The following is a 24,208-nucleotide window of genomic DNA, read 5'->3' on the forward strand; positions in this document are numbered from 1 at the left end:
GGAGTTGGCGATAACTGCACACATAATTATCGTAAGTTAAGCCATGGGTGATAATGGCACATTCGGTACAAATCCCACCCCGCCCTCTCCCTCGCCGGAAGACCGGGAAAACAACGAGGACGACTTTGCAATCGGAAGGGTCGAATAAAAACCCACGTTTTATTTAATCACCTGATGGTACCTCCTCCATGTGTGTGTGTGTGATTGTCGGTGGTGTTGGTGTGTCATTAACTTCTACTGGCACTGGCCTCGTGGTCGGCAGCACGTGCGGGGGGAGTGGGGATGATGCTGGAATGTTTATCCTGGACCAAGAGAATGGCCATTTCCAGATAAACATTTATTGCCCTCGGGGTCATTTAAGGATTAAACTGTGTGTGTGTGTGTTCGGGCTCACATGTGTTTGCTCGGGGGTGGACCCGTCAGACACGGGACGTGAAGAACATTTAATTAGATGTTCATTAGAACAGCATCATTATGTTGATGGGGAAAAACTTTGCCTCTGCCAGTTCATCTTGTCAGCACGAAAAAAAAAAAACACAACGCAAGCGAAATAGTCCCTCGGTGTTGGTCGCGGATTATCGGCTATGGCCAACGAATGACCATGAAACTTGTCGTGATGTGAACGGTGTGTTCAATGTTTGAATTATTTTTTTAATCTTTTCCCAACTCCGACTCTCTTCTGCTAAAAAAAATAAAAAAAAAATCAAGAGGCATGTCACTTTATGGGAAATTAAATGCAATTTTTGAATCTGCGATCACCCAGAGAAGTAAATCATTTTTCATGCAGGCCAAAATTTTTAATTTTTAATTTACAGACACTCGAAAGATACGGTAGAAATATTTCATCTTTTCAATGAACTTTGGACTCTAACCAAAAAAGCAGCAGTGATTAGGACATATCAAGTTGGCGACTTTCTTAGCTGCACCAAAAACTGCACAATGACACAATTCCTGAAGACTCTTTTCTGTTCCATCGCCAGCAGCAACAAACAGAAAGTACTAACGCTCAGCGGTCACGTCCACCTGATGAAACCGTATAAAAAGTGTGTAAACCTCGCCAACAAGTATCTTTTCGCCATAAATTTGGGCATATTTGTTTTCTTCTTCGTCGTGCTTTATTCCAAGAACAAGCCAACTTTCGGACGCTTTTGTGTACGCGCGCGTGTTATCTTTTATGTTTTCGTATTTTTTTACTTCTCTCCAAACGGTGCCAGTTTTCTTTTCACCCTTCAGAAAACTTTCCGACCGAGCTTTTTCGCCGCCCCAAGGGAAGAAAAGCCAGACCACCGCAGGGCCAATCGAGGCCTGCGCCATATCTGAGGACATTAATTTTACTCCCAACGGTGGTGGCGGTGACGCTAGCGTCCAGCCGGCAGCAGGCAGCCCTGGGCCACGTGGCCTAGGTTCGAATCCCTGATAGTATGTTATGGTTTGGTTGAGTTATTGCACCGCGAGGACGGTTCAGTGCGCGGCAGATAATTTTTAAAGTTTGTTTGGTGGTGAAAGTGGGAGACGGAAATGAATTTTAAAGCTTTTGTTTGCAAAAAAACTGTTTTAATAAATTCATCCAAATCATGCATTTATCATGTTTGTGAACTTCATTTTCTATCAGTGTGTTGAATAAATAAATAAACTTTTAAAAATAATCTTACATTAAAGCAAATAAATAAAAATCCTTTAGGCGTCATCCATAGAGTATGTCACGCTCTAGGGGGGAGGGGGGGGTCAGAGCAAGTGTGACATTGCGTGTTGTAAGTATAGGAAAAGCGTGACAAAGGGGGGGAGAGGGGTCAATTTTGGCTGATTTTAGCTTGACGTACTTTATGGATGAAGCCTTATTACAAGGCTGGCGAAATTTGCTTTAAAAAATGTTTAATATCATCAAACTAGCTAAACCAAATTGTGTAAAAGGTTTAGTTTTGAAAGGTTGAAATATGTTTAAGTAACCGTTTGTGAAATTGCACATGAAAGTACGTTAGTTCGAAAAAAAAACGATTTCAATCCTGAGATATTCAATAAAATCCAAAAAAGCTCCGAAAATTTTTGTCACTTTTCCAATGAAAAAAGTTTTAATCTTGTCGTGCTATCTTGACACAACCTGAAAATTGATGTAAGTGCAACAACTGGCCAACGGGATTTCAGGTCAGAACGCGTTTGACATAGATACAAGCTCGACTAGCGTAAACCAACTTCAACTAAACTTCGGTTCAAAGCACAGAATGGTCAACCAAACAAAGTGTATTTGTTATTGTTTACATCGCGTGCACTCGTTTTTGTTTATTCAAGGTTAAACATTAAACCGGGTTTTTCTCGGAACGTCAAAAAGCGACGTACGAAATAATAGCACGACGGCGTGGAATTAAAGACATTTTTCTATCAGTAAATTTATTACCAAATTTTGATCTTATTTTAAATGACCGATCCTCTATAATTTCATTAATCGACTTTCATAAATGACAATTTTCGGATAAATTCCAAACATTGCACAGTGGCCCGAAACTGAAATCTAACATGACAAAATTAAAAGCGGCCACACATTAAGACTAAGAGTGTTTGTGTCTTCGGGACAAACGATTAGGGTCAATAGGGACATCTTTTGGTATGAAGGAAATTAGGGTGGTCCAAATTTTTGAGTGTTTCAGCATTTTTTATTTTTTTTGGCGAGATGACGAGAGTTCTAGGGAACATCATCCTGAGCAACTTTACCGAAGAGCACAAAGCTCTATCTTCTAAAAAGAAGTTTTTAGAGCCATTTTTGTGATTTAGGTTAGGGTGTTTATGAAAAAACGATTGTTTTTTAGTCATCAACTCAAGCTTATGCCGTAGCAAGTTGGTGTCTTCTAGACAACTAGATTTAGCTGATATATTTCAGGAATCAACAAATGTAGTGAAATGTATTCCTAAAATATTTGAGCTAAAACTTGTTCCTTCTTTTACTACCACTAGATTATTTTGAGCATTTTTGTGCCGTTGTTGACAATTCATGAGCTTGTCAAAATGAACATTTTAACTCTTGAAAATCGAATTTAGGACAATTCTATCAATTCTATTCTATTATTTGCAAAAAAAAGATTTCAAAATGCTCCTTTTCAAATTAAGATAAAATGAGTAAAACATAAAAGACATAAGCCTGAGTTGATAAATTAACAAAACTCGTTTTTTCATAAACACCCTGACTTAAATCAAAAAATGGCTATAAAATCTTCCCGTTCGAAGACAGAGCTTTGTACTCTTGAGAAAAAATGCTCAGAATGATGCTCTCTAAAACTTTTCTGAAGACACCGAAGCACTATCTTGTCATCCACACAAAAGATGTCCCTATTGACCTTGATCATTTGTCCCGAAGACACCAAAGCTCAAAATTTTAACGTGTGGCCACTATCAATGTTGTCACGCTAGATTTTGGTTTCGGACCACTGTGAATTGGTACCGAATTTGTCAATACATTTTTGAAAGCAAAATAAATTATTTGATCGAAGACTATTAAATATTTGTTTGCTAGTTTCATTAGCTAGATTGAGTAATTGGCATTTTTAAGCAATTTTTAATATTGTATTTTTTTTTATATGCTATGAACAAATATCACTTCTGTTAAAATTACTTTTAAAGGATGAGAAAACTTTCTAGATTTATCCTTTTCAGGTCTTGTTGATAGGACAGTTGGATGAATATTAGGGTGTGACAATTGAAGGGAGGGATTCCCGTGGTTAGAATGAGCTCATATTTGGAATTTAGCAGAGTTATTGGTCAATCGTTGATTTCAGGAGGTAGCTCCGAGAAAGCCCGGTTTCGGACCACCCTAATTCCTATAGATATAGCCTCTTTAAGTTTAAAATTTGTGAGAAATGAGTTTTCCTCATTTTCTTCTCTTAAGCTTTCATGTTTCTATTGAAAATGTCTCGCAAACTATTAGTTAGAAGTTTGAAATAAAAATGTTGTGAAATGTTGTGCTCTTTTCGATAAAAATAAATTCAGAAATATTTTCAATTAAATCTAGACTAAAATTTTTAAAGTGTCAAAAACACTTTTTTTAAAGCTTCAAATATTATGGTTTATTCTTTAATTGCAGATGTTTTCCACCATACATATATTAATTTTTTACTGTCCTTTTCAGTGCCCAAAATTCAATAACACGGGTTTCCACCTCTTTTAAGCTAGCCTACAAATCGAAAACCAAATAGATGAAGGATGTTTCAACCTGACTGGTTTTACAAAATATTAATTATTAAATTATTAATCTCTGTAAAAAAATAGATTTAAATATACGCAGTTAAATTTCATTATGACATTTTTTTGACACAATATTCACGGTTTCCTTTTTTAACAACAAAAGGAACTTGTGAATATTGTGTCGAAAAAGTAGTTTTTGCAATTCCGTCGTGAAACTACTAACTTTTCCTGTCATTCTTGAACGACGAAATAGCCTACTTTTCTGTACCAAAAATAACAGAATCGAATAGCAACACTTTTCAAAATAAATGCTGAAAAGTTCTACTTTTCAGCACTGAAATAGGTGCTGAAAAGTTGAACTTGTTGCATAAACTACTATTATGCAACAAGTTGCAAAAAGAGGACTTTTTCAGCACGAGTCGTATATTTATCCAACGAGGTTCACCGAGTTGGATAAATACGAAGAGTGCTGAAAAAATCAAGTTTTGCAACGAGTTCCATACAACATTTTTTGCAATTCCGAAAAACACCCATTGAGTAAAATTTTAAGTCAATTTTTTATGTATTTTGTCAATAAATCGTTTAAATCAAAAAAAAGTTGAAAAGTGTTACTTTTCGAAACAAGTGCTGAAAAGTTCAACTTTTCAGCACCTATTTCAGTGCTGAAAAGTAGAACTTTTCAGCATTTATTTTGAAAAGTGTTGCTATTCGATTCTGTTATTTTTGGTACAGAAAATTAGGCTATTTCGTCGTTCAAGAATGACAGAAAAAGTTAGTAGTTTCACGACGGAATTGCAAAAAAACGTTAGTTATTGTTTCAAAAAGCTTTATTTTACCATTTTCAAACATCAACCGTGGTTAAATAACATCTAAGAAAAGGTAAATTTACATATCAAATTTTAACATCTTCCAAACATGGAATTCCTTGATATTGATTTGGCAGCTGCCCATATATAAAAGATATATGAGAATTCAAAAATCTTTATCTATTGAAGGTATTTTTTGATCGATTTGGTGTCTTGGGCTAAGTTGTAGGTATGTATAAGGACTACACTGAAAAAAAATCTCTATATTTTGCTTTTTTGAACATTGTTGATGCGACCCTTAGTTGCTGCCAAGCAAAGGTTTAAAAACAGTTGATGTTTTCTATGTCTCACCCAAACGACCCACCATTTTCTAATGTCGATATCTCACCAACTAATGGTCCGATTTACAATTTTAAAATATGAAACATTCGTGAAATTTTCCGATCTTTCCGAAAACATTTTTTTAATCAAGACTCACATTTTAAATGAACGTTATAAATGGTTCGAAATCATTATTAATTCAAAAATTCGTAACTCGTTCAAAGATTTTTTGCACATTCCGGAAATTGATGAAAATTTTGGGCCAACTTAAGTTGGCCCATTTTGGGGAACTTTGATAATAGGTCAGTATTGAATAGGTGTTGAGTCGATAGTAAAACAACTTTAACTATTGAAAATCAATGTTTCGATTATTATTTTTAAATTATATTAGGTTTATTAAAAATGAATGGATCTTAGTAAAATTAAAAAATGCAAATCTGACTCAATCAATTCTTTAGTCATTGGCAGCTTTCTTCGGACTGTTAAATATCATAAAAAAAGTTAGATTCTAGTATCGTTATCACCATCAATAAATCAAATGGCACATGATAAGTCAGTTTTTCTGAAAGTGCCAATAGTCATATCAAAATTTTCCTTTATCGGGTTAACTTTATCCACGTCCTGCCGCTGCCATATGTCAAATATGTCTAGGAAATATCAACTCTTTGTCCATTTGAAACTTTCCCCAGTGCTCTCACTTGACAAAAAAGCGCCGCTCCCACTTACCATGAGACGACGGTTCCAATAGCACATCCACCTTTGTCAAGCAAAACACATTAAAATGAAAAATGGAACCTAGCGTATTCAATCATAATGTGCCTTTTCTGTTCACCATTCTCAGCCCAACAGCGCTGAAATGCGTGATGGAAAGCGTTTTTGAAAGGATGAATCAAAGAGGAAGCGAAGGAAAAAAAGCTCGGCGAAGGAAAACCATTTTCCCTTCCATTAGAGCGACGACACAGAGGCAAAGACCTCTACGGCCGACCGAGCTATATGGGCTGTAGGTTTGGGAAGAGAACATCCAAGGTGATAGCTTCGACGAAGCGTACCATATTTCTCTGATCTAAATCTAATTTTGACGCCGGAAAATGGCACAACCCCGAAATGAACGTCGCACAGTGTCTTTGATGAATATCAAGTGATTGTTTTTGGGGGACTTTAAATTGGGATTTTTAAAGCTCTTTCCACCATTTGTAGAAACTGATGTTGAGATTTGATCGAAAAGTTCAATTTTATTATACATGTTCTCTTCCAATAATAATATTTTTGCAAAAAAAAAAAAAAAAAAAATACAGAAAAACAAAAAAGTAATCAGAAATTGGGAAAATCAGACAATTTAATTTTATAAAAATATGCAATTTACTACCCATTGTGTGTGTCATATCAACGCGTGAAATTATCACACGGTGCTAAACTTTTGAGGAAAAATCGCTTTCCTGACACGTTCCATCTGTCCCCAACAGTCTTTTTTACTACATTTTTTCCCCTTTTCTGAAGTTTGCTTTGGAAGGTGGGCGTCCTTTCCTTTGTTGTTGATCGTTTTCCAACCCGATACATCCACTGACGACCTTTGTCATAATCTACTGCTGGGACCATCTTTCATCTTGTGTGGGTGTGTGTGATTTTGGATGTTTGATTTTGTGTATGTGTGTGTGTGTGTTACTGTTTGCAGATTTTTATTTTCCGCCTACAAAATGCTTCTTTTCTGATACAACTTTTCTCCGTTTTCTTTTTTTCCTTTTCTCACGCATGCAGGAAATCAACTACGATTCGCCACGTGGCGGCGTGTCGGTGATAACGGAGAAGGGTGACATCACGACGTCCTATCTGCTGATCCAGCGGGCGAAAACCTCCGACTCGGGCAAGTATACGTGCTCGCCCTCGACGGCCAATCCGATCACGGTGAACGTGCACGTGCTCAACGGTGAGTGTTCTCTTTTCCCCCCAACTTTTTTATTGCTTTCTTTTTGAGCTTTCGAAAAAAGAGAAAAAAAAACGAAACATACAAAACTGAATGTTTGCCTCCCTCGAGATGGATTTTGTTTGGGAAACGAGCTTAACCTCTACAAGTCTTCATGATTTGTTAAATATTGATGAGCTTTCGACTGGTTGGAGAGAAGATTAAGTAACGTTTTGTCGTATAGAATCGCTAAGAAATTTTGAAAAAAAAAATATATATATATTGCAGCCATGTGGACTATAAAATACAAACAACAAACAGAACTCCTTCTTTTTTCTGTGGTAGTGAAAGAAATTTGAGGATGTTTTTGAACAATTGTTAATTGTTTATTTATCATTTATAAACCCCCAAAGTAAAAAAAAGAAAAAAAAATGTTTTAAATAATTTGAGCATGTTTGCAAGTGCCTAACAAAATTAAAAGCTTCAAAAAATTGACAAACGACTTTGTAAATCAAATATCATCAACCTTAGCATTTTAATAAATTTTAAGAGTTCTTCTTTCCAATGTATTTAAAAGATCAAAAATTGGTTGAAAAATTGATTTTTAGCGAATTTTCAGATCGAAGCCCGCCTATAGGTGGGTTTGGGTTGAAGAGGGTTAAGTCAGAAGAAAGTTGAAATTTTACCTACAGAATGTTTAATTTTACTACTTTTCAGTTGCAATGTAATTTTTTCAGTCTTTTTTGAGGTAAAATGTTTAACCATGTAATGTTTTACCTTCCAAATTTAACATTTTTACGTTCATGAAATATATGGATCGCACTGCAAAATTCCCAAATTTTAACTACAAATCAACTCAATGTAGCAGTTTGCTCAAATCATCATATCCTTTTGCATCACTTCACCGATATGTTTTTCATTCTTTTCTTTCATCATTTTTTTTTCTCATTTAGACTTTCCGGGTACCACCGAAGATTTACTTCAAACTCTCCGGATGAAGGGTAATTCATTCCTTTTTTTTTCAATGTTAGTTTTTCACTTTTAAAAGTTCACTCAACTCCTTGTTCACCTAATTTTTAGTAAATTTTCAAGATCCTCTAATGATCATTCCTCTTCATTCTCGGTCTCTTGCATGATTTACTGACTGTTACAATCCTCAGCCCCTTTTAGAACTTTCTTCAAATCACGCAAACAGAGGAGATGGGGGGAGCGGTCTGATTATCGAACTTGATTTATGGGGTGCAATCCGACGGGGCCAACGACTCTGGGGCCGCCGTGCCGCTGCCCGGAAAAACACCAAACAGTCAAAGCTGATTGCTTTCCCTTTGTCCATCCTCCCCCCCTTACCCTTTGTTCTCCGCGGGGGGTCTCTGTGTTTTCTTTGGCCTAGACTTGCGGGGGCTTTTCTCCGCGAGGGAATGAAGACAGACAGCGCGTGAGAGCGCCACTTTTTACGAGCCTCATAAAACCCGAAAGCGTTGTGTATTTATTTTGGAAACGTGCTGGGTTTGAAGTTAATTGGCGAAATTTTTGCGGGCCGCTTCCTTGTAGTGAAATGTCGAGGGAGGAGATTTGGCGGGTGTTGGCCACATTTCGGGTGATTGGCCTTGGATTGGGCGATCCGTTATCTGTCTGGTACTTGGCTTTTATTGCTACAATTCAGTTTGATTTGGTTGATGCGGAATTTTGAGTGAAGAAGCTTTAATTTAATGCAACACTTGATGGTATTCTTTAAGGAAGATTTCCAGTACAAAATATGGCAAAAAAATTAAATTATATCATTAGTTTGTCTATATAATATTCCAAACAAATTTGGCAGCTGTCCATTCAAAAATGATGCATGAAAATTCAAAAATCTGTATCTTTTAAAAGATTTTTTTGATCGATTTGGTGTCTTCGGCAGAGTTGTAGGTATGGATAAGGACTATACTGAAAAAAATGATACCTGGTAAATAATTTTTGGAGATTTTAATTTCACCTTTTGTCACCAAAACTTGATTTGCAAAAATATTTTCGAGGCTGAAAAATCAAGTCTGTCATATAGAAATAACGAAAAACCATGAAAAAACCTATTTTTTCAACATTTTTATTTTGAAAACCGATGTAACTTCACAAGGATTGGACTTAGGACAATGGTCAATATGGAGACTTTTATGTAAAATTGTCTAGAGAATCGACTCTCGTGTTTGGATTTTGAAAATTTTGATGTTAAGAGTACTTTTGAAAAAAAAAAACAGTTTCAGTAAATGATTTTTGTATTTTTTTATGTGAGTTGCTCCATCCTGCATTTTTCGTTAGTCTTTTTGTAACATCTTAGGCTATTTTCAATCGTGGGCTCACCCTCAAATTTTAATTTTAAACTTAAAAATCAAAAAATCTCATCAAAGTGGAGTGTTTTTTTCTTTCAGTGTATTTTTTTTTGGAAAGCCCGTCAAATTTCCTACAAGTTTGTCTTTGACTTTTTTTTGATACGATGCAACGGATTCGAGATGCAGCATTATTCAAATTACGGAATACAAAAATATTTAAAACACTTACGCACTTCTCAAATGTCATTATTGAGTGTAACTGGGCCCATATACACAAAAATGGCTTATATAAAGATAGGATAACATGTCTACAATGTTTTATTGAAATAGGAGAGGGTCGAGTACAACCGATTCCCTATTTGACATGGAATTGCTCTTTATTCTTAAATATCATCGATACAGTTTTTGTACGGTTTTTTTTTACATTTTTGAGTTACTATTTTATTTCCGGTTTTTTTTGCCATCGTAAAAAAATCAACCAAGCCTAAATTTTATTCCTCTTCTATCTCTCCTTCCAGGCGAACATCCGGCGGCGATCCAGAGCGGCCACTCGCTGCGGAGTAATCTCATCCTGGCCGGGTTCTGCACGGGCCTGCTGCTCCTGCTGTCCATCTACAGGGTCAGCGGTGGTGGCGACCGGTCCTCGACTGTCAGATAAAACTGACCATAAATCAGCCTCCCCCCGAAAGAGAGCGAAAAAAGGAGCGCTTCGTGAATGATTCAACGAGGACTTCAAGTGTATGTGTGCGTGAATGAAAGTGTGAGTGTGTGCGAGATTGTCACTGCACCAGATAGTATATACACTTAGTGAAAGATAGTTGACCCTAGCGTATAAAATATGATGACCATTCGAAGAAGAAGAAGAAGAAAAACACGAGGACAACGAGGAAATGTTACAAAGTTTGACGGCAAACTTACACACACATACACGTTGGAAACAAGTGGAATCCAGCCGGAAATTTATAATTGGAAAAGCTCTCGAGCGTTGCCAGCAGTTGTAACTGCAGTTACAGAGTGTTACTCCGGAAAAACTGGGGTGAAAATGGTGGCTCTTTCCTTCCTGCATTTTTTTTTTTTTTGCTGGGTTGGAGCACTTGACTTAACCCGCGTCAAAGTTTCAAAATGATGGCAGCTCACTGCGCCAGCAATGTGATGATGGTCAGTTCCGGGGGGTGTTGGAAAAAGTGGTAAAGTTTTTCGAAAGAAACATGCTGTTGGGCTAATTATGGGGGAGTTTTTTTGTTCAGATTTTATCTCGGGGAATGGTTGAACATTCAGGAAGCTGAAAAATGGTTCCAAGTTGTCGTTCGTGGAAGGACTTCGGATCATTTATGTTGAAGGTTTGTGGTACAAAAAATGTATTTTTAATTGCAGTCATGAGGGCGATAAGAATCAATTATTACTTGCCAAGATTTAAAGATTAGACGTGTTTTAAATCTGAAGAAACAGAAGTTTGTTGAGCGCAAGTTTGACATTTTCGTAAAAAAACATATTTCCGGGGGAAAAAGGCAAAAAGATTTTTGATTTTATAAAACACGTACCGTAAACCGGGCTGACATTGATAGAATTTCAATTTATTTTTGAAATATTTTCCAACTGATAAGGTTTGTCTGAAGATTACTATTTTAAAACATGTACTAGGGTAGGCCACACAAGATTCATGCACTATTTCTGATAAAAAGTTTTTTCAATAGAGTTTAAAATATTAGTTGCATTGAAAATTCTTATTTTGAATTCCGGGGTGACTTTCATAGTCATAGCTATTCTTGTAAAAATCAGATTTAATGTGTTCAAATTTTATGTTTATGTCAAATGTTTCATCACTAAGGTGCCTGATACAGCTTCTAAGAAAAAAAGTTTATAAGCTTTTAAACAAAATACATATAAATTTTAAGTAAAATTGTAAAAAATTCAAAATTTTGCCTAAAATTCAATGAAACTAATTTTGTTTATAAAATTATCGAATCATATTACACTCTAAACTGAAATCGAAGCAAGAATCAAAAGTTTTCACATTTCATATGACATTTGTTTTACTGAAAATGCCTATAAATTTACAGATTTTTTTAATTATGTTTCAAAAACACATAATAACAATTTTTAAAAACTTATTTGACCTTCTCCTAGTGGAAATTTGAGTACTTTGTTGTTTTTCGTAAATTATTTTCAAAACAAGGTAAAATGTTTTTTAATCAAACAATGAAATGATGTGAAAATTTAACAAAAAGATAATTTAATTAACTTGTTAAATGACTTGATAAATTAAAAACAATTCTTCTTTAAAATTTTCAATTATTATTTAAAAAAAAGACATATTAGGCCGACCATGAAAAAAATCTGTTTGAAATTTGTTCAAAATTCAATTCAAAGATTAAAAATCTGATAGGAACAGATTTACAAGACATTTTTTAAAGAATCCTTTGTTTTTAGTATTCAATTCAATTTATTTTGTCAGAAAATAATCAATTTACAATTCCGTATTTCTTATGACCTAATAGAGTTTTGGAGTTCCTTTCAACTATGGTTTACACTATAATTCATTTTGATGTAATTGGATATTCTAACAATGGATTTGGCAAGAGAAGGAAAAATTAAAAAAAAAAACCTTCTAGATTTGCTAAGGAAAAGGATAGAAATAGAAAAGCTTAACACTAAATCACAGTATGTTTTGTCTATTGACGTCGAAAAACTTCGCTGCACAAGGCAGCTTATCCGTTGTAGATGTACTTCATCATCAGCTCACTGAGAGCTTGGAATTGTTCTGCCTTGTTTCGGCAGGCACGAAAGCGCGTGAGCATCTCTCCAGCAAGGGCGAAAAACTCAGGAAGCGTGAAGAGATCATCACCGGTAACATCAGCTTGTCCCGGGGGAGAACCGCCCCCAGAAGCGGCTATTCTAGCGTACGAACCTCCCCAACCGGGAGGGAACGCTGGGTTGGTCGATGGAGCCGCTCCGCCGCCAGCTGCTGCAGCGGTCGAGCTCGAAGTCTTCGGAGGTTGGCGGGACGCTGGCGCTTTCTTCTTCTTGTCCTGCTCCTCGATGTACTTTTTCCGCGCGGCACAGCCACGGAAATTCGCCGTGTGGTTTCCACCACAATTGGCGCACTTGACACGTGCTTTGTGCTGCTGGGCGTTTTCCCCAGTTGGTCTTTCCGCGGAAGACTGCACCTTTCGGTGAAGTGGGTCTCACCGCACTTTACACACCGGGGTGGGAGATTGCAGTTTCTTGAGCCGTGTCCGAATTTCTGACAGCGGTGGCATTGGGCTGCGTCGGCCGGATTCTTCGTGTAGAATCGCCACGTCACAAAGAAGCCGTCCAGTGCTTTGATCCGCCGTAGGTCCTGGATTTTGACGGACCCGCGATCGAAGTATAGGAGGTACAAGGTGTACGTACCTGTCACCGTAGTCGATTTTGAGAGCACCTTTATCTCTCGAGGCTTAACCTTGACGCCCGTCAGGTGTTCTTCCAGGTCGGAGATCGGGCGGTCCGGATATCCCTGAAGGACGATCTTCACTGGGACCTTCTCTGCAGGATCAAATGTGAAGAATTTGAAGTTTCGCAACTTCAACTTCTTCACCACCAAGTCGAAATGCAGCTTTTTGTGGGTAATCACTTGCACAGAAGTTTTGCTAATTTTGAGACAATATTGGAGTCCCTCAAGCAACTCGTCAACATCGTCAGCCAACGTATCCAAAACAAAAATTGGAGGTGGTCGTCGTTCCTTCGGAGAGTTACCATTTTTCTGCTTTCCTTGCTTGCGCGCAAGTTCATCATCGTCATCGTCGTCGCCAGCACTGCTGCTGTCACTGTCGGTGTTGTTTTCATCTCCACTCAGCATCTCAAATTCGTTGCTGGTGGGAACGTTGGAAGTGGTTGTCGTCGTAGTGCTGGTGGACTGCTGCTGCTGCTGCTGCTGGCCGGAAGTGCTTCCGGATGCCCGGGTCGATTGTCTCGTCCGTACCGGGGACTCACGTGGACGGTATGACACGTGTAAAAATGAAGGATCGGTGACGTCACCGGGCACGCTCCCGTGCGCGATGGCGGTCGATGCGGCATTGGTGTGTTTACCTTTCTGCACTCTGCCGGTAGATGAACTTCGCGGGTTTTTCGAGGCCGCACTCGAACTGCCACGGCCACGGCCGGCCCTTGGCATGCTGGAGGAGCAAACTCGCGGGTAATCACGGTAAATTACGGCGAAAAAATCGAAAAGACTGAAGAGCTCCGAACACTTGACTGTTGCTGGCTGGTGTTGCCAGTCCCGATTTTGTTTTTAGTAAAAACGAGTACGAATAGTCATAGTTTATGATTTTTTAATTATAAAAGAGATAAGATCAGATCAGAACAGAGCAATTCTTTACGAAATTAGCCCGTTTCAAATCTTCTTTTCTGTAATTTAAATCTGGCTGAAACTTTTTTGATGCCTTCGGTATGCCCAAAGAATCCATTTTGTATCTTCACTATCTTCAGTTTGTCAATATCATTTTCCATACCAACTTGGCATACAAAAATGGTATTTGAAAATTCAAAAGAAAATTATATTTTGAAGGTTTTTATTTTATCAATTTTGTGCCTTTGAGTTGGTAATTTAAATATTTTTTGTATGCTGATGCATGAAATTATTTAAAAAAATCCTTTTTTGAAATGAATGATTAAAAAAAATGTTTTTTTTTTTAAATAGGTCACGAATTTTTTAAATTATATTTTTTAATATAAAATCAAACTTACAATGCACCAATGCCTCATTTTTTAAAATTCTTGTTCAAGTATGTCCATGCAGAAACAACAACCGGAAAAAAATAGTTTTTCTCGGAGTTGCCTATTTTGATATGGCCTTTGTTTGCTGAGAAACTATTTTTTTTCAATTTTTGAAAACAAAAGTAAATTTAAAAAAAATCTGGCTCAATTATTGAAAATGTTCTACAAGAATGTTTTTCTTGATAACAAAATTTAAAAAAAAAATATTTGAATGAAAAGAATTTTTTCAAAATTGCCTTTTTTAACAGTCAGTTTAAAAACAGGCAAATTAAAAAAAAGGTTTTCTTTAATTTTAATATTTTATTTATTTAAAAATTGAAATAAAAAAAATAACAATAGTATAGCAGCCATCTGCAAGTCCGTATCAAAATAATAAAAAAAAAGAATGTAGAAAATTTCCTCAGCTTATCCAAAATATATTTTTTCAACATGGCCCATTAAAAAAATCAAGACTTACCACCTTTTAAAAAAAACTTAGTATTAAAATAACTTGTTTCTGATGCGCGTACTTTACCAAGGTTTTTCTTTTGTACTTTTAAATTGCAAATTTGATTTTACTTAAAAAATGAAGTCAATAATTTTTATTATCCAAAAATATAAAAAAAAAAACAATGAAATGGTGAATTTTGAAAATCAATTGTTACTGACAAAAATTAATTTAAACCCACTACAACTTTGCCCAAGATAACATTTTTTTCGAAAATGTTATCATTTTTTTTAAACCAAGACTATCGTTTCAAAAATGCCAGACATTCATGTTAGTCTTGATAAAAAAAATAATTTAAAAAAAATATCAGCGACTATTTTCAAAAAACTCACTGTAACTAATAAAACTGTTTCAAACAAAAATTTCACTAAAGTACTATTCAATTGCAAATTTGATTTCACATCCAAAAATTAAGTTGTGGCTCGAAATCGATCAAAAAATTCCTTCAAAAGATGCAGAGTATTGAATTTTCGTATATTATTTTTGTAAGGACAGCTGCCAAACTAATGGTGCAAAATGAATTCTTTGGACATATCGAAAGCACCAAAAAAGTTTCAACTGGATTAAAAAAATACAGAAAAATTAATTAAAAAACGATTTCGTAGAGAATCGCTTAATGTGAAGACTACCATCATTGTCATGATTTTTTGTTCAAAGATATAAATTTTGCGTCGCTATCAATATTTTGACAAAATTCCTTCAACAAGTTGTTTAGCATAGTGCCCTACACATGCTGATTCCATTTGGTAACGATTATCCCATTCCTTGTTAAGTTATGGAAATCGTCATTAATCAATGATTGCCAACTAGGACGTCAATGACTGTGCCACAAAATTATATAAACTTTGAAGCATATTTGGTTTATATCAAAAATTCTTTCAGTGGCTTCAAGAAGGCAACAACCGGCACATGCTGATTCCTTTTGGTGCTGAAATTCGTTAAATTGAATTTAATACAGAATATTTTATAGTGATGATCAATTTTCTTCCAAAATGATCAACGGCTTCACCTTAAACGGAGTTCACACAAAAAAGCCAGATTAACAAATACATAGGTTTTGGAAGCCATTTTTTTTAAATAAATAAAATTGTTTAACTTACAAAAAATATTTTTCAAACTGTTCTTCTCATAATGTTTTTTCAGTAAAAGCAAAAAGAAATACAATTCATTAGTTTTTTTTACGAATTGCCAATGCATTGTTAACATTTTTTAATCAAGAAAGGACGTTTAGTTGTTTTTAAAGATTTGTTTTTTGGTTTTTCAATTATGACATCACTTTTTTCAATTATTTTGATTAAGTTTGTTCTCAGTTCGCTTGATGAAAAAAAATGTAAAATTAGCTTATTTAATCATTTTTAAAGTGAACCAAATTTTATCTTAAATTGGATGTAAAAAAGATAACGATTAGTTGAAATACATCAAACTTCAATTGAACATTACTGAAATCGATTGCTTCGGTAGTTAAAATTGTTGAATTTTTACTGAGTTTAGTAAAGTTACTTAAGAAATTTTTGTAGCTCACTGGTCATTAACATACTTTAATCTATTGAGTTTCCACTCTTTTCCACTCAACAAGTTAAACAAAACAAATATTAAAGATCCTTTACTGACGGCATCGACAGCTGTCGGCATTTTGGAGCACGCCTCCAGAGCACAACAGCATCCCGCCTGCATATTGAAAGCTCGCCTGCTATTTTATGAAAGTTTTATTTTCCGCGCCCTCGTTTTTTTCCCGACCTCCGGAAAATGCCGCTGCACGCTACTGTGCGCACGCCGAGAGGAGTGCAATGAAAGCAAGAAATTGTGTAAATAAATTTTGTTCAGAAAAAGTGCAACAAAAACAGCAAAAAAAAAACACAGGAAGGAATAAGCTCGTTTTAAAAAGGCATTAAGACCAACTTGGCTGGAGGGTTTAAAAAAAGTGCAGGGAAAATACACCGGAAAGAAAGCGCCAGGAAAATCCCCGTTCCGTTGATGCATAAAACAACAAGCAATGGCAGACATTTTGTTCCTGTCTTTAGCGGCGATGAAAAGTGGAAAAGTTATGGGGAAGATGAAAAACTATAGCTGTGTGCAAAACGAAGCCAGGAATCGTTTCAAAGTGCTGCGAGGAACTCGAGGAAAAGAACGAAAATGTTTCTGACGAAAGAAGCTAGAAGAAGAAGAAAAAAAACTAATGTACAAAAAGCAGATCAAGCAAATGAAAAATTATTCCTGTCCGAGTCCTTTTTATCTCCCTTTTTTGATAAATGTATATCTGTATAATGAATTTGGATGCAGACAGACCAGAGTGAGGTTCGTCCCAGAGTAGCACGTTTCTCTGTCTTGAAGGAGCCATCTCTCAACGAAAAGATGCAGAGGGAGGAGGTTGGAAATCTTCTCAAGCTTCTCCAAAGAAGAAAAATGGGGGCCCCAAATTTGGCTGAAGATTGCAACCGTACACAGGGAGGGGGTATTCGAGTGGTTGTTTGTTCTGTACTAGAGTATGAGTGTGTGTGTGTGTGTGTGCTTTGGTATGTGTCCCTAATATGCATATTTTGTGCTCGAAGACAATTTATACGAAGGTTCAGATCAGGGTTTCCTCGTGGGTTTCTCGAAAGATTTTTTAAATTTAAAAAATGACACATGCAGTAATTCTTAATTACTCTTAATTAAATGTTCTAATAAGCTAAATTTTAAATATAAAGGTTATTAAAAATTATCACGATAAATCAAATATGTTTTTATCAGAGAGTGTCTCTAAATTTCTAATTTTAATCATTATAAGAATTAATATTTTATTTATTTGGAAACTTCACCACCACCCTAGCCAAATTTTCTGCGATAAATCACAGTTGTTTTGTTCCGGAGTAGGCTCTATTTGCGTAACATTAATTAAATACCGGCATCAAGCGTATGTATGTGCGCTTATGTGTGTGTGTTAGTGCTTGAATGTGATACAGTCTGTCCCATGAATTTAGGATAGTCCTTACGGAAAAAAGCTCGTTTATTGAAAGGAGAAAAAAAAAACATACACACTCACCGATACCAAACCAGGTTGGAAAATTTCCGGAAAACCTTCTTCGTAGGGAAAAACATTCAGTGCCATCTACTAATTGATATTTCCCTCGTTACTGTTACTGCTGATTCAAAAACCACACACCCACACGATACGACATGAAAACCTGGAAATGGTTTTCAACACGATTGTGGAACGGAATATCACGTTTGATCGACCGGTTCACCGAATCTGAAATGTTTTACCTCGTTGGGCAATTAATAATGACGATTTGAGTTTTGGGAGCGGGGATTGAAATTCGAAACAAAATTTTGCCGAATTTCTGTCAAAAGTTTGTTGAACGTTGATTGGGTCATTTATTCGGAAATGATGAGCTTGGTTGCACGAAATATAATATTTTGAAAGCGAATTGAGAAAAGTGTTTGGATGAGCAAATCTCAGAAATGTTTGTTATTCATATTTTATTAATTTGCTTCGGCATTCGAATACACGTTTGATTTTTCGAGAGAATCGTTTTTTCGTCACCCATTCGGATTCATACAAAAATGCTACGTTAATCATACATTTTTTTTTATCTTTACAAGACATGCTTTTTCGATTTTTTGTCTTCTGCAAATTATCTCTACTTACATTAAGGCGAATTCGAGAAATCAAGTTACATAGAGTTCATTTTAGAGTTTTGGAATTCTTTTCAGCTATGTGTTGCATCCAAGGGTCCTGATTGCTCCAAAACGACTGATTCACTCGCGATCACAAATCGAAAGCGACAACAAACTGCTCTGACCAGTCATTGAAATCAAAACCTTGGTGACGAGTTTGCTTTTGAACCTTCATTCGTGTTTGACTTGAATACTGTTTTGTTTGAAACAGAGTTCGTCGTGTTCACCGAACAATGGAGCACGCGATTCGAGTGGTAGAAATGACAGTTCTACCAGAAGGAATACATTGTAGAAAAAAAGGAAAAACTGCTCGAACGGAAATGCTCCATTGTTTGAACATTTGTCTTAAACAAAAGGTTTAAGCAATACACGAGCTTTGATTGAGCTTTGACAAGTTATTTTAGCCGGCAAAACCGTCCAAACAAAACATTTTTGTCATTAGAGTTCAAACCCAAAGTCACCAAAGTTAGAAGCTCAACGTGTACTTGGATTTGTGTTCGAACAGCTGCACAAAAGAGAATTGGGAAAGAGTTGCTGTTTGGACGCGGGTGTATTTTTTTTAACGGAAGTTTAAACAATAAACGTTTCGGCTAATGGCTGGCTCTGATCGTTTCCTACACTGAAATAAAAAAAAAGTATCAAATTCCTAAATTCTAGGAATTTTGCCTCTTTTCCTTTTTTTCCACACCAATCGCTACAGAATACTCTCTCTTTGCTCTCCCTCTCACTTGAATCGGGTAAAACAGGAAATGGTTCAAAGAGACCGATTGAGTTATGTCGCTCAGTCGCTCCCACATATTGCATGCAATTGTTTGCAACAGTGACGAACCGCCCTAATTTTCCATACAAACTTTGGAGAAAACCCATTCAGCGCAGTCTAAATATTTTTGAAAAATTCAATGCTCACGTGGGAACCCTGAACTTCATGCTTCCCCTCAATTTGAGCCTGCGCAGAAATTTTGTTGGTCGGTGTAATTCAACAAAAAATAAATTCTACTTTAGTTGGGCAACATATTTCAAAATGATTTGAGCGCTTAAGTTCTCATAATTTTTTTGAAATAACGGTTGATTTGACATTTGAAGTTTGATATTTTTTGTGAAGAAGTCAAAAGATCACACTTTTTGCACTTTTTTATTTGGTTTTATTAATCCTGGCCAAAAGAATCAAAATGATGTCGACGAATTGCCAAAACTTGTATTGCTTTTTTTTATTGATGTCTAAAAAAATTTTTCGAAGAAAAAAGGTTTTTAACATTTTAAATTTAATTATAGTGGTTAAAGTACCATTTGGTTTCCCTTAAAATGTATGCTAAAATGTTTTGGCTAAAATCAGAAAACTCAAATAAAAACCTAAATCCAATAGTAAAACTTCATGCAAAAGCATGCACATCACCTTCGTGAAAAAATACACTTACAGTACTGGTCAAAAATACAGGACACTGGACGATTTGTCAAAACTTAAAAATAAAATTGCTGGTGTTTGATCGTGTTTCGACCAAACTTCATGAAATTATCAGCATAAGTATTTCGGAATGTCTACTTTCAGATACTTTTTGAAAAGCTTAGCTACCTATTATCGTTTCAAAGTTAGACATTATCGTCAAAAATACGACACTTGCTATTTTGACGATATCTCCAAAAATATTGATCTGATCAATTTCATATTTTGAGCACTACATCTTGAGATAGTTTTTTAACCCTCTACTGCTCAAAATTTTTTCCGAAGATTTTTATTTTTCCCGTGTTTAGGAGGTCATTTTGAGCAACTTTTGTTTTGCGAAAAACTTTACTTCTCTTGTGTTATGTTTTCTTTTTGTTTGATTTTTAGTATTTTAGTAAGCATTTATCTTGTTTAGTTTAAGTTTGTTTTTGGTAGTTTTTGGCCTATTCTACACCTCCTATCATTAGATTTTGCTTATCTATTTTTTCATGTTTTTACAGTCACTTTTCCCTTTTTCGCTTGGTTTTTACATCAGAGGCATAGTCTGAGACACTAGAAAAATTACTGCATACTTCTTTTACTTAAAAAAATAGGAAATGTTTGTAGAACCACTGGGTGCTCTCCCAATTCAAGCCTTTGGACTCTTAGGTTCGAGCATAACCTTGCAATAGGGACCACAAAAGACCTGGGGGTCGCGAAAGTAGATGGATTGTTTTTTTTTAGTAAAAAACACAGCCAAAGTTGACCCCTAAAAAATGACATTTTCAAAATTCAAAGTCACATAAAACAAGTAAAACTTCCAACCCATACATTTTCTAAGATTTTAAGAGGTTTTCTTTCAAATGCTTTTAAAAGATCAAAAATCGATTAAAAATGGATTTTCGGCGATTTTTCAAATCGAAGCCAGCATAAAGGCTGAGTTGGGTTGTAGAGGGTTAATATTGTCCCAAATTTCAGCCAAATTCATTCACAGCAAAGAATGTTTCAGTGGTTTGAAGTGGTTTGGAGGGGTCGCACCAAAAGCCCCGAATTTGCAAGACCATGAAACTTTTTCTTATCTTAAATGAATCGTAAATTTAAATTGTTAAAAAATTGAAGGGGTATAAAATTGATGTATAAAAATCTAATGAAGCCGCCAACAACTTTATAACTTAAATAGTTGTAAAATTGATTCATTTAAATTTAAGATTAACTTCTGGAAACTATAAGCACACATAACACTATTTTTTTTTGAAAACCTTTAACTTTTTGCAAGATTTTTTTAAATTTATTGTCGTTTCAAACTTCAATTTTATTTAAAGATAATGGAAAAAAAATATGAATACGGTTACAGAAGGTGTGTGGTTGCAATCTTCACTCAGCAAATCCCTCTGTAATACCTCTCTCTAAAAAACGTAGGATTAGTGTAGCTAATAACATCCAAGATGTTCCCATGTAAATACCTAAATCGTAAGAAGTCATAAAGAAAACCTAGGACTTACAGAACCACTCATTTCAAGTCACACTTGTAACATCCCGATAGACAATTGGTAGGTATCGAATTTGTACAGTCAAAACACGTTTAACTGCATTACGGAAAGTTTAAAGCTGTTAGATTAGGTTCAACGAAAAAGGGTAATTTTCAGTTTACGATTCAACCAAATTTGAGATGCATCAAACTGTATGATCTTGTTGTAATTAGTCCCGAAGAAGCCCGATCAAAACGCGAATTTTTATTTTACAAATCTTCTTTGGATTCCAACTAATTTGCAAATTAACTTGGTGAGGAGTTGATCACTAAAGTGGAAGTAAATAAAACAGAAAGTAAAGATAGACGAAAACTCTATAGAACGTGAACTCGACGACACAGACGAGTGTAAAAACAGATAATTAACAAGGTTAAAATATATAAAACTTGATGAGCGGAAGAAACTTCTAATTGAGTGTTTGAAAGTGTGTGCCTGTGAGTGAGTGTGAGTGCAAAAGACATTTTCGATTAGAAAGAAACACGAAACGCTGCTCCGCCGAGTATTTCCGAGCACTTTGCGCCAAAAAACGACACGAGAAAATGGCGACACGGCGGCAGCAGCAGGAAAATGAATTAAAATTTAATCAAATCAAATCACATCCAGCTGGCAACCCGGCCCGGGGAAGACATCCGTTTCGTGTTGTTGCTGCTGATTTTGGTTCGGGAAGGAATCAGGTTGGCAGCACTGGTGTTTCGCGCAAAATTCGCAAGGCCTCTCCAGGGGAACACCGCACCAGTCAAAAGTGACAAAGTTGACAGCGAGAAAAGAGCGCAGCAGCAACAACGTGAAAAATACGAAAATGAAGATGAATCAACACTCGGGTCCGCTGCTGGTCTCACTTTTGCCCGGGTGGAATAAATTAACATAAATATAATTAAAATTAATGAATGACAATTGAATAAACACGGGCTCGGCCAGCCAAGTGACGCTGTCAGTGTGAATGCGATGTCGAAAGCGTGACAGAGTTAAATAGGTGAAAGGAGAAAAAAAGAATGGTTAAAAATATATGGAATGTCACGAAAAAGCCAACACAAAAACTGAAAACAAAAAAAAAATACAAAAGAAAATAAACGAATGTTGATGACACTGATGATGAAAATGTACAGTCAAAATGTTTGTTTTTTGATTGTCAAGCTGATGATGACAGCCATTTCACTTCTTGCAACTGAACTGAAAAGGGATTATGGATACAGGTTTTCAGGAAAGTCGAATCGACCTTTGCGGTTTCAAGATTCCCCAATCTGTTGATGGGTTCATCACTGCCCCTGCCCACAAAAATAACCCTTATGAGTACACATGAGAGCATGAGCATGAGCATGGTTGACTGCCAATGAGCTGCTACTCCGTTATTGACAGATCAGCTGAAGTTAAACAATGAATCAAAAATGATCAGTGGGAGCCAACCATCCGTTCACTGTTTAACCTCTGAAGATCCCTACTTTATTAGTCAATACCGGCGCCCTCCCAAGAAGCCTGCAGTTCAACGAAAGGGAGGAATGTTAGTCCGATAGTTGAAGTTACAGACTCATCAAGCACATAGTTTTTCGCTATATACTTGTTGATACCGCATGAGACCGTTGAATCCACAGCATCTCCTTCAAGCATCACGTGATTATTTTTTTTGTTTTGGTTAGTAGGATAAGGTATTGGCTTTTCGATGCCTCCCGAGCTACGACGCTATGGGGAGGACTTTCATAACAGACCCGTCGGCGAGCCTTCCGAGCAACGATGCTATGGGAAGGTCTTTCTGGTTAGCATTAGCATTAGCATTTGGAGGACGCCCCACCACCGGAAGGCTCCACAACGCTTATCCCACTGTTTGGTCTGGTTGTGTTAGACCCTCATCCGGAATAATAATCCAACACGGGAGATACCATGTCTTCATCTTTTGATGAGTGTGTAATACAGCCCAGGGCATAAGGGGGTCCAGGCCGGGTCCAAGCTATCCTCAGGGAAGGGGAGGATCGTTAGTAAACACCTATCTAAAGTGCGCAAGGACCCCTACGTCACCTTAGTGGTATAGATGTTTGTAGGGAGGTTTTGGACTCAATGTTAGTAGGAGAGGTAAAACCCTAGGATACACCCCGAAAGGCGTTATGGGAAGGTCTTTCTGGTTAACACACAAAATCAGTCACACACAGTTATTTTGCTCCACTATTAACTCGACTATCCAAATTGGCAGTGCGTCTTTCAATCATTATATAGAAATGGCTTTTCACAGCAAAAAAATAAAACGTTATTCGAAAAAATTAAGCACAATCCACCCGACGTGGGACCCGAGTGGGTCTCGTGGCGCAGGGGTAGCGGCTTCGGCTGCCGATCCCGATGATGCTATGAGACGCGGGTTCGATTCCCGCCTTATCCACTGAGCTTCTATCGGATGGTGAAGTAAAACGTCGGTCCCGGTTTCTCCTGTCTCGTCAGAGGCGCTGGAGCAGAAATCCCACGTTAGAGGAAGGCCATGCCCCGGGGGGCGTAGTGCCAATAGTTTCGTTTCCACCCGACGCCGTGCCTTCCGATCAACGATGATATAGGAAGGGCTTTGAAAATCACAAAACAATTAATTAAGTTTACAAAAGCACAAAAAAACACCAATTACTCGACGAAAAAGACAAAAATAATTCAGTAAGGCAAGCGCGTGGCCTCACCGCCCGCAATCGACTGAAGTACTAAACACAATTAACACCCAGTTACTTTGGAACACAATTAATACGACAAACTCAACCGGCGGTGTGCCCTCCGATCAACGATGATAAAGGAAGGACTGATATTATTATTACTAGCAAGAAACACACACAATTCACGACAAAAGGCACACAAAAAAAATCACTTTTCACTCCGAATATTTTTACGA

The 24,208-nt window shown here is 36.5% G+C and overlaps 1 protein-coding gene across 1 annotated transcript in view; it reads left to right on the forward strand.

Moving 5' to 3' along the window:
- The window catches only part of LOC6045045, a 168,560-nt gene extending 156,648 nt beyond the window's left edge, over nucleotides 1-11,912 (forward strand). Inside the window, exons 7-8 of the mRNA XM_038253754.1 lie at nucleotides 7,053-7,221; nucleotides 10,025-11,912. Coding sequence (XP_038109682.1) covers nucleotides 7,053-7,221; nucleotides 10,025-10,164 — 309 coding nt within the window. The 3' untranslated portion in view covers nucleotides 10,165-11,912. The remainder of the gene's footprint in view (nucleotides 1-7,052; nucleotides 7,222-10,024) is intronic.
- The last annotated feature ends 12,296 nt before the right edge of the window (nucleotides 11,913-24,208 follow it).

This window comes from Culex quinquefasciatus, chromosome 2 (assembly GCF_015732765.1).
Source record: "Culex quinquefasciatus strain JHB chromosome 2, VPISU_Cqui_1.0_pri_paternal, whole genome shotgun sequence".
In the NCBI taxonomy this organism is placed as follows: domain Eukaryota; kingdom Metazoa; phylum Arthropoda; class Insecta; order Diptera; family Culicidae; genus Culex; species Culex quinquefasciatus.